This window comes from Chiloscyllium plagiosum, chromosome 11, assembly GCF_004010195.1.
Source record: "Chiloscyllium plagiosum isolate BGI_BamShark_2017 chromosome 11, ASM401019v2, whole genome shotgun sequence".
Classification (NCBI taxonomy): Eukaryota; Metazoa; Chordata; class Chondrichthyes; order Orectolobiformes; family Hemiscylliidae; genus Chiloscyllium; species Chiloscyllium plagiosum.
In genome coordinates, this window is record NC_057720.1 from 1,412,444 (window position 1) to 1,424,498 (window position 12,055).

The window sequence follows — 12,055 nt, forward strand, 5'->3', positions numbered from 1 at the left end:
TCAAACTATTGAGTCCCCTACCACTAGCGCTTTTCTATTTCCCCCCCCTTCCCTTCTGAGCCACAGTGCCAGGCTCAGTGCCAGAGACCTGACAACTATGGCTTTCCCTGCTGGTAGACAGTTCCCACCAGCAGTATCCAAAACGGTATACTTATTGCGGAGGGGAACGGCCACAGGGGATCTCTGCTCTGACCGTCGGTTCCCTTTCCCCTCCCTGACAGTAACCCCGCTGTCCTTATCCTGTGTCTGGGGAGTAACCACCTCCCTGTACATCCTCTCAATTTCCCCCTCAGCATCCCGAATGATCCGTAGTTCATTCAGCTCCAGCTCCAGTTCCCTAACTCAGTTTTCGAGGAGCTGGATTTGGGTGCACTTCCTGCAAATGTAGTTGGCAGAGACATGTGAAGTGTCTCTCACCTGCCACATTCTGCAGGAGGAACATGCAAGTGCCCTAACATCCATATCCCGCTACTCTGAAAGCCCGCACAGAGACTAAACAAAGGAAGAGAAGAAAAAAAAACCTGAAAACTTACCTAGTTTACAGACTCCTAGTAAGGTTAGAGGAGATGCATGGGAGGGAGGCATTTGTATGGGTATATGAATAGGAAGGGTTTGGAGGGATATGGGCCAGGTGCTGATAGGTGGGGCTAGATTGGGTTGGGATATCTGGTCGGCATGGATAGGTTGGACAGAGGGTCTGTTTCCATGCTGTACATCTCTATGACTCTAAATGCCCTTAACGTCGCTGAGTCTACTATTTTTGCTGGCAGGCCATTCCACACCCTTACTACTCTCTGAGTTAAGAAACTACCTCTAATATCTGTCCTAAATCTAACACCCCTCAATTTAAAGCTATGTCCCCTCATGTTAGCCTTCACCATCTGAGGGAAATGGCTCTCATTGTCCACCCTATCTAACCCTCTGATTATCTTATACATCTCAATTAATCACCTCTCAACCTTCCTCGCTCCAACTAAAACAGCCTCAGTTCCCTCAGTATAAGTCTTCTGAACCCTTTCCAAAGCTTCCACATCCTTCCTATAATGCAATGACCAGAACTGCACGTAATATGCTAGGTGTGGCCTTACCAGTGTCTTGTACAGCTGAAGCATGGCCTCGTGGCTCTGAAACTCAATCCCCCATACCAGTAAACGCCAACATACGAGATGCCTTCTTAACAACCCTATGAACCTGGGTGGCAACTTTCAGGGATTTATGCACCTGGACAACGAGATCTCTCTGTTCATCTACACTGCCAAGAATTTTACCATGAGCCCAGTACTCTGCATTCCTGTTACTTCTTCCAAAGTGAACTACCTCACACTTTTCCGCATTAAATTACATTTGCCACTTCTCAGCCCAGCTCTGCATCTTATCTATGTCCCTCTGTAACCCACAACATCCTTTGGCACTATCCACAACTCTGCCTACCTTAGTGTCATCTACAAATTTACTCACCCATCCTTTGCGCCCACCTCCAGATCATTTATATAAATGACAAACAGCAGTGGCCCCAAAACATATCCTTGTGGCATACCACTGGTAACTGAGCTCCAGGATGAACATTTCTCATCAACCACGACCCTCTGTATTTTTTCAATTAGCCAATTTCTGATCCAAACCACTAAATCACCTTCAATCCCGAAACTCCTTATTTTGTGCAATAGCCTACCGTGTGAAACCTTATCAAACACCTTACCGAGGACCTAGTCTCCTCGATCGCTCCTTACAGGACACCCCGTCCAGGCAAGTATTTCTGACATTCTGCCCTGGGTGAGGAGATCAGACTGGACACTGTGCTCTCAGCAATCTCCTGTACAGTGGGAGTAAGGGAGCGTCACTCGTCGCCCTTCACGGTGGTCCTGTGGGAGTGTCCCTGGCTTGGTAACTCTGAGGCTCAGGCTGATATTCTGGAGCCATGGTTCAAATCCCTTCACTGCAGTTGGCAGAATTTCAATTCAATCAATAACAATGTCCAATGGAAAGCTAATAGTGATTATTGCTCCAACTGAGCTGTTCTGTTGTGCTATAGAGAGTGAAATCTGCTATCCTTACCTGGTCTGGCCTACATGTAACTCCAGACCCACAGCATTGTGCTTGACTCATAACTGCCTTTTAAAATGACCTAAACAAATCATTCTGTTGAAGGGCAATTAGGGACAGGCAACAAAACCGGTGACAGCCACCATCCCTCGCTCAGTCAGATGTTTGACCATCATTCACTTCCAGCAATGTGTGATGGTTTATTTTCATTTCCTTAGTTGATCCCTGGGATATTTGTTGTCGTCTGTAATTACCTGAGAGAAGTTGGAGGTGAGGTTGTCTGTGTGTGGTTGCTGTACATTCTTACATTCCATTATTGACTACATGTCAAAAAATGCTAGCTGTTAGAATAACTCCAACCTGCCTTCCTCTCACATTTAGCTACATTGAACTCCATTTGCCTTTTCTCAGCCCAATTCTGCAGTTTATCCACGTGCCCCTGCAACCTGTAACATTCTTCCAAACTGTCCACTATTCCACCGACTTTAGTGTCCTTCAGTCTTCTGGCACTACTCCTGTCGACAATGATGACATAAAGATCAAAGCCAAAGGCTCTGCAGTCTCCTCCCTGGCTTCCCAGAGAATCCCAGGATAAATCTCATCTGGCCCTGGGCTCTTATCTATTTTCAGATCTTCCAAAATTGCTAAAACCTCCTCTTTGTCAACCTCAATCCCATCTAATCTCATAGTCTGTATCTCCGTATTCTCACTAACATTGCCTTTTTCCAATGTGAATACTGATGAAAAGAATTCATTAAGCACTTCCCCTATGTCCTCAGATTCCACACACAACTTTCCACTACTGTCTTCAATTGGCCCTAATCTTACTCTAGTCATTCTTTTATTCCTGATATCCAATAAAAGGCCTTAAGATTTTCCTTGATCCTATCCGCCAACAACTTCTCAAGTCCCCTCCTGGCTCTTCTTAGCCCTCTCTTTAGATCTTTTCTGGCTAACTTGTAACTGTCAAGCCCTCTAACTGAGCCTTCATGCCTCATCCTCACATAAGCTTTTCTCTTCCTCTTGACAAGAGCTTCAACTTCTTTCGTAAACCATGGCTCCCTCTCTCGACAACTACCTCCCTGCCTGACAGGCAGAGACTTAACAAGGACCTGCAGTAGCTCATCCTTGAACAAGCTCCAGATTTCAAGAGTGCCCATCCCCTGCAGTTTCCTTCCCCATCCTATGCATCCTAAAAGTGGAGCAGTTAGGTGGGAAGGACAATGGAAAGGCAGGACAGTTCAAGAGGGCGGTGCCGACTTGGAGGGTTGGATCTGGGATAAGGTGAGGGGAGGGAAAATGAGGAAACTGGTGAAATCCACATTGATGCCATGTGGTTGAAGGCTCCCAAGGCGGAAGATGAGACGTTCCTCCTCCAAGCATTAGGTGGCTTGGATTTGGCAGTGGAGGAGGCCTAGGTAGAAGAAGTGACTGACACCCTCAATGTTTGTTGATCGATGGCCGTGGGGAATTTTGTTGCCATCCAGTTGTCATTAACTTGGTCTTCTCAATGCTGCAGTAGACCAACCTTGGCTCAAGAATGGAGGTCACATTTTAGAGTGTACATGATTCAGAAGTAGCATGTTAAGAATATCCAGCAAGCTGAACTTAAGTGGAGTATATCAGAGAACTCATTTTTTATTACTCTAGTTGTGTTTTGATTTAGAAACCAAAAAAATTAGCATTGTGGTTACATTTCCTTCCCAAAACCTCATGCACCATTGGGATTTTTGCAACAGTCAATAATAGATTATCACTAAAACCAGCTTTAATTAACCAAATTTAAATCTAAAGCCTATGTCCTCAAAGCATTCGCCTGAGCCTCTGGATTACCACCATGCCACCGTCACTCTTACTTTCTCGGCACTACATAAACACAGGTTATGTCCATGGCAAGTTCAGAGTAATTAAGAGAAAAACATATGCTTGCCACAAGAGTATTTTTAAAAAATAGCATTTTAAAAAATAATTTCAAGTCAATTTTGAGACAGCAGGATCATTTTAAGACCATCAAAAATTCAACAAATTACCTTAAATTTGCTGACAAATTGTCCCACTTGTTCCACAACTCCTGCCACATCATTTCCAGGTGTCCAGGGCAGAGATGGCTTCCTTGGATAGGTTCCAGCACGCATGTAAGTTTCAACTGGATTTACTCCACAAGCATGAACTTTGATTAGAACCTAAGAGTGTAAAGAGCATCATTACTCTTCAAAACAAGTGGGATCAGAAATGTTGCTGGCCACAGTGTGGGTCAGGCGTATCACTGAAGCGATAGTTAATCCTTTAATAAACCAACATATGAAGATCCAGATTGTGGGGAAATTTCTATGCTCAGCATATAATTTTATTATACAATGACAGCATGGGAGTAGACATTCAGCACTTCACCACTCTGTTGGCTCCTCGACAGAATTAATTATTTTATTCCACTCTCACTTGCTCATTCTCCATGACCTTGCAAATTCCTTCACAATTTTACACCAAACTTTCTTTCAAAAGTACCTTTTGAGTAGTTTGTCATATAATTTCACTTGAGAATAAAGGACAAAATAGAAAAGACACAAAGAAAATAAGAAGTGAAGTGACTTCTTAGTTATTGGCTACAAGCTGTGAGTATTAGTTGATTCAAGTATTGTCCTGCAATCTTGGTTCAGGTATTTTGTAACTGTTTGACCTCATCTTCTGCACTGCATCTTTATCTCAGGTATTCAAATAAAGGAAATAGGAATATGTAGGAGTTGACCATACAACTTCTCAACACTGTTCCAACATTCAATAATAATATGGCTGGCCTTCCACTTCATTTCCACTTGCCCTACCGTTCGACTTGTTGATTGAGCTAAACAGATGGAGTTCATGACACCACTGGGAGTCAGCTCTGTGAGCATTTTCAATTCTACACCCATTTCAATTATGTTTCTGGGACTTGTGCTCTGTTATGTTGGATAATCAGACTTTCACCCTAAACAAGTGAAAAATATTTAGAATAGTAATGTAAATCAGTTCCTTACCCATGACTAACGAAATCCATAAGTATGACAGCAAAACCAACAAATTCTTGGATACTAGCTCTAAGCCAAGAATCAAAACTGCACCCTGCAGGTTTAGAAATTAATCATAGAATCCCTACAGTGCAGAAAGAGGCTATTCAGCCCATTAAGGCTGCACCAAACATCCTAAGAGTGCGGTGCTGGAAACCCAGATCCCTACCCTATCCTTACAACCTTGCATTTGCCATGGCTATCAATCTAGCCTGCACACACCCCTGGACACTATGAACACTTTAGCATGGCCTATCCACCTAAGCTGCGCACCTCTGAACTGTGGGGAGAAACACAGAGAGAACATGCAAACTCTATACATAATGTGAAGGTGCCGGTGTTGGACTGGGGTGGACAAAGTTAAAAATCATACAACACCAGGTTAGAGTCCAACCGGTTTATTTGGAAGCACTAGCTTTTGGTGCGCTGCTCCTTCATCAGGTAGCTGTGGAGCAGGATCATAAGACACAGAATGTATAGCAAAATATTAGTGTCATACAACTGAAATGCTTTATTAAACAAACTAGATTGCTGTTGTGGTTCTGTTCGCCGAGCTGGGAATTTGTATTGCAGATGCTTCGTCCCCTGTCTAGGTGACATCCTCAGTGTTTGGGAGCCTCCTGTGAAGCGCTTCTGTGATCTTTCCTCCGGCATTTATAGTGGTTTGTATCTGCCGCTTCCGGTTGTCAGTTCCAGCTGTCCGCTGCAGTGGCCGCTATATTGGGTCCAGGTCAATGTGCTTATTGATTGAATCTGTGGATGAGTGCCATGCCTCTAGGAATTCCCTGGCTGTTCTCTGTTTGGCTTGTCCTATAATAGTAGTGTTGTCCCAGTCAAACTCATGTTGCTTGTCATCTGAGTGTGTGGCTACTAAGGATACACCAACTAGCCACGAAACGACACGACCAGCTATCGAGTGCATGTGTGAGTGTGTAAGTGTATGAGAATGAGTGAGAGAGAGTGAGTGAGAGAGAGTGTATAGTCTAGTGGGGTCACCTGTCGTGTGACATGAACCCAAGGTCCCTTTTCAAGTCACCTTCATGGGTTCTGAACCTGGCTATCAACCTCTGCTCAGCTACTCTGCATTATTGCTTATCTCAAAGTCTGATTTGGAGAATGGACTCCCAACGATTCCAAGCCAAATGTCCCCGACCGCTGAAGTGTTCCCTGACTGGGAGGGAACACCCCTGTCTGGCGATTGTTGCATGGTGTCCATTCATCTGTTGTTGTAGCATCTGCTTGGTCTCGTCAATGTACAATGCCTCGAGGCATCCTTGCCTGCAGCGTATGAGATAGACAACATTGGCCAAGTCACAGGAGTACCGGCCATGTACATGGTGGGTGATATCCCGACGTGTAATGGTGGTATCCATGTTGACACTCTGACATGTCTTGCAGTGGTTGTCATGACAGGGTTGTATGGTGTTATGGTCCATGTTGACCTGAAGGCTGGGCAGTTTGCTGAGAACAATGGTCTGTTTAAGGTTTGGCGGTTAGTTCAAGGTGAGAAGTGGAAGTGTAGGGAAGATCTTGGCAAGATACTCGTCCTCATTGATAATGTGTTGCAGGCTGCAAAGAACATGGCATATTTTCTCCTCTCCTGGGAAGTACTAGACATCAAAGGGTACCCTATCGGTTGCATGCTGCCTCTGTCTCCTGAGGAGATCATTCCAATTTCTCGCTGTGGGATGTGCTGGTTGGAGGACCTGTGCAGCAAAGAAGTCTTGTTCGAACTTGTGCATGAAAATGTTGGCATATTGGGGTGCAAATTTGGTCCCCATGGCTGCTCCATGTGTCTGGATGAAGATCTAGTTGTCAAAGGTGAAAACATTGTGATTGAGGGTGAAGCGGAAGAGTTGCAGGATGGTGCTCGGAGATTTGCAGTTGTTGGTATTAAGTACTGAGGCTGTTGCAGCGATGCCATCATTGTGGGAGATGCTGAAACGTCCATCATGATGAGGAATGTTCCTGGTTCAACTAGTCCGTGGGTGCTGAGTAAGGAATCTGTTGTGTCGCGACAGAAGCTGGGGACCCTTGTACAATGGATTTCAAAACTCCCTCAACATACCCAGAGAGGTTCTCACACAGGGTCCCATTGCTGATATGATGGGACGTCCAGGTGTGTGGGCTTTGTGAATCTTCAGAAGGCAGTAGACGTCCCCTACGTGAGAAGTACATGGAATGAGACAGCATAGGGAACTCTGAAGGACTGGATCAAAAGTCTTGATCAATGTGTTTAGTACACAGGTTTATTCTTGAGTCGGATCAACCAATAGTTGGCTGGAGTGTTTCTGGTTGTTCAGTTGTCAGTACACTTCCTTGCTGATGATGATGGCTTCTCCTTCATCTGCTGGTTTGATGACAATGTTGCAAATGGTTTTGAGAGCATAGATGGCATTGCATTGTGATCGGGTGATGTTTTGCTGTAACTTGTGGGCACGGCTGATGAATCTGGCATTTACACATATCCTGACAGTTTGAGTATATGGGTTAAGCTCAGGGCAGTGGTCCTCTGGAAGGATCCAAATCAACTCCTTCTTTGGTTGCTCCACTACAGACCTCTCTGATGACTGTTCCGGTTTTTCTCATTGGGATCGCTGCTGACATCTTGGAAGAATTCCCGGAGCCTCATTCATCTGATGAATTCCTCTGTGGCTGCCGCAAGACCAATGGGGTCCACTATGGTGGTGGGGAAGAAATTGAGCCTTCGGCTGAGAACTTCAATCTCTTCCAGTTGGACGGTGTGGTCCGATAAGTTGCTGATCGATTTTTCTGTGGAGATAACATTTTCAACTGTGGTGCCAAGGGAGGCTTGGCTACTGCTGGTCGTGATGCCAGTTTTCTCCAGTTTCTTGTTTTTGGTGTGCATGTACATGGTGTAGCTCTGTCACCTTGTCTGGTTGGCAGTGTCTCATTACTGTACTGTTGTATTTTGAGCGCAAGCTGAGAGTATGGACTCCATCTTGATTTCAAGGTTATGGCCCCTGCTGTAAAGTTAGTACAGGAGATGTTTGAGGAGTTTGCGAGAAGTGTGGCAGTAAAGTCTCTCAGCGTAATCTGAGTTGTAGGTCAACTTGAGTGGGATCGTGATCCGTAATTCTTTTGGGATATTTCCTGCTTTCTTGATTTCTGCAGAAACTTGATTTCTGTGTTGACATACACGATCTTCTTGGAGATCCTCTCCACTTTGAGCCGACAGTTAGTGGTGTCAATGGTAACCATGAGGTGGAGGTGCCGGTTTTGGACTGGGGTGTACAACGTTAAAAATTACACAACACCAGGTTATAGTCTAACGGGTTTCTTTGGATTCACTAGCTTTCAGAGTGTTGCTCCTTTATCAGATAGTTATGGAGCAGGATCATGAGACACAGAATTTTTAGCAAAAGATTACAGTGTCACACACCTGAAATGATATATTGAACACTCTCTCACACACACTCTCTCTCATACACACATACATTCCCCACACGCACATCCGTGCACACATCATCTTGTAGGCTTATACTCCATCACAATCACACACACTTTACCAAGCATGCACACATGCAAACACACACTCTCTCATGCGCATTCACACGCACACTCATGCACACACTCACGCCCACACACACACACACACACACACACACACATATCTAAGTCTGTGGGGTGAATCTGCATTTGCAAAATTATATTTGCAGATACATTGTGCATTTTTAAGCAAAATACAATCTGCAGGCAGTCAATCCATATAGCATTTTATAAATTCCTACTTTGGAAATAGTGTTACGACATGGCGGTAAACACTTCTGTTAATTAAACCAACACAGAAATTCCACTAAGAAAAAAATATTAACTTTATTCTTTAACTCTAAAAGTGAACATTAAACAACAACTATTGACAACACTAAGCTTCCTTTCTCTTAAAGGTTTGTTATCCACCTCCAACTGATCCAATAAAAGCCCCTAGTAAAATTACATCAACTTAATTTTCAAAAACACCCAGCGGCTGTCATCATCAGGGTTCTTCTTCTTTCAGCTGTAGATCTCTCTGGGTCGTCTTTGGTCTTTTGCTGCAAAGATGTTTCATATGAAAAAGGTACCTTTGTTAGAGAGCGTTTTGCTGGCAGTTACTCTGACAATGGCAGTTGGTCACTCTCTCTGGCTAACTCTCAAAATGTCTGCTTCTTTATACCCCAAACATTGGATTGTCTCATTGGTTTGATGTTGGCAAAACAGTAAAATTTAAATTCAAATGGGTTTTAGTATCCTGGGTCATAATTTAAACTGATTGGTTAAATTCAAATGGTTATCAACATAGCTCAGGTATTTGTTTCACAGCCAAATGTTATATATTTCCAATTTTCCAGTACACTCTGAGACTGCTAGTCAGTCACATGACAGGTACCTGCAAGCTCTCAGTGCAAAATAATTTTCACTCTCTTAAAGGTACACGCTTTCAAGTTCATAACAATAGAACCAATCAGACTCAAGATTGGGATACAGACAGATTCTAACCTCACACTTTTAATACACTGTCTGAGTTGAGATGTCATTTTTTTTAATAAAACCTTAAGTTATCTCGAGAATGTGATTTAAAAGAAGTCCTGGGATTTACATATCTGCAACCTGCAACCCATTCTAAAAGATGAAAGACTTAACAGTCATCTAGGTTTGTTCAATATATCATTTCAGCTGTATGACACTGTAATGTTTTGCTATAAATTCTGTGTCTTATGATCCTGCTCCACAGCTACCTGATGAAGGAACAGCACTCCGAAAGTTAGTGCTTCCAAATAAACCTGTTGGACCTGGTGTTATGTAATTTTAAACTCGAAACAGCCACCCAAAGCTAGAATCGAACCCAATTCCCTGGCATTGTGAGGCTAACCACTGAACCATCATGCAACCTTATTAAATGCTTGATAATTCAACAAAAATTATAATCTCAACTCTATAATCTCAACTCAAAAATCATTGCCTTGTAAAGCAAATAGCTCTACTGCACATCCTAGCATCAGTAATACTCATAGATCAACGAGGTTTTTATTCCCACCAAAGAGCAATGGGCATGAAATTGTTGTCAATTCCTCAAATCCTGGGAGGAACAGTGTCATTGTCATTATGTCACCAGACTAGTCATTCCAGAGGCCTAAGCCAATGTTCTCCAGACATGGGGCAGCTGGTGAAATTTCAGTTCAGTCAATAAGAATATAAAGCTAGCCTCTGTGATGAACACTATTTCTGAACAATGCTTTCCAGAGGGTGGTTCCCAGAATGGACACAATGTTCCAGGAGAGGCTCAGCCAGTGTTTTATATAGATTTAAAACAATTTAATCACTTCAGTACTTCTTTTATACATATTTTCATGGGATGTTGATATTAGTGGCTAGGTCAGCATTTATTGCTCATCCCTAATTGCCCATAGGGGAGTTAATAAACAATTCACTGGAGTCTCGTGGCCAGACCGTGTAACCGTGGAGAGGGTCGAGAGTGTAAATTTCCTAGGAGTGATGATAACCAACAATCTGTCCTGGACCTCCCACATAGATGTGACGGTCTAGAAGACACAACAATGGCACTTCTTCCTCAGGCAGCTTAGGAAATTTGGCATATCCATAAGGACCCTCACCAATGTTTACAGATGCACCACAAAAAGCATTCTATACAGGTGCATGACAGGCTGGTACAGCAACTGCTCTGTCAGGACCATAAGAAACTACAGAAAGTTGTTTGCTTATCAAAGACGATCATGGAAACCAACCTCCCATTCATGGACTCCATTTAGGGCATTGAGGGTGAGTTGGAGGTTTGGATTAGGAATTGGCTGGATGGAAGAAGACAGAGGGTAGTAGTTGATGGCAAAGTTTCTTCATGGCACACACACACACAAACGTTCAAGAACAGCTTCTTCCCTGCTGTTATTAGACTGCTGAATGGACCTCTCTAACTTCAAATAATGTTGATCTTTGTTCACGTGCCTCCTGTGCAGCCACAATTTTATATGTCTCGCTCTGTCCACGTACCCTATGGTCGGTTAGTCCTTATTTGCTATGATTTGCTTATATTGCTTGCATACTTAGGTACATGTGACTATAATAACTCAAGTCATAGAGTCATAGAGATGTGCAGCACGGAAACAGACCCTTCGGTCCAACCCATCCATGCCGACCAGATATCCCAACCCAATCTAGTCCCACCTGCCAGCACCCGGCCCATATCCCTCCAAACCCTTCCTATTCATATATCCATCCAAATGCCTCTTAAATGTTGCAATTGTACCAACCTCCACCACTTCCTCTGGCAGCTCATCCCATACCCATACCACCCTTTGTGTGAAAAAAGTTGCCCTGTAGGTCTCTTTTATATCTTTCCCCTCTCACCCTAAACCTATACCCTCTAGTTCTGGACTCCCCCACCCCACAGAAAAGACTTTGCCTATTTATCCTATCCATGTCTCTCATAATTTTGGAAACCTCTATAAGGTCACCTCTCAGCCTCCGACGCTCCAGGGAAAACAGCCCCAGCCTATTCAACCTCTCCCTATAGCTCAAATCCTCCAACCCTGGCAACATCCTTGTAAATTTTTTCTGAACCCTTTCAAGTTTCACAACATCTTTCCGATAGGAAGGAGACCAGAATTGCACCCAATATTCCAAAAGTGGCCTAACCAATGTCCTGTACAGCCGCAACATGACCTCCCAACTCCTGTACTCAATACTCTGACCAATAAAGGAAAGCATCCCAAATGCCTTCTTCAGTATAACTGTGTGATTGGTTCTCAGGGAACTGAACATGTTGACACTGTAAACAAGACACTGAGAAGCTTTCGGATCTCCACCACCTCAGCAACTCCCTCTGTGTGCAGTAAAAGCTACTTTTAGCCTGAAGAAAGCCACTTTATTTTTCCTTAAGTTCTTGCTGTAAACAGCTACTTTTAATGAGTAATCCAGAGGTCTATTATAAGTGAACTATCCACCTAGCCTCT

At 43.7% G+C, this 12,055-nt stretch overlaps 1 protein-coding gene across 3 annotated transcripts in view; it reads right to left on the bottom strand.

The window, feature by feature from the left end:
- Positions 1–12,055, bottom strand: part of cryz (crystallin, zeta (quinone reductase)) — a 73,292-nt gene that overhangs the window by 42,636 nt on the left and 18,601 nt on the right. For all 3 annotated transcript variants that reach the window (XM_043698551.1, XM_043698550.1, XM_043698552.1), the window contains one exon: positions 4,074–4,226. In XM_043698551.1, the coding sequence (XP_043554486.1) occupies positions 4,074–4,226 (153 nt within the window). The remainder of the gene's footprint in view (positions 1–4,073; positions 4,227–12,055) is intronic.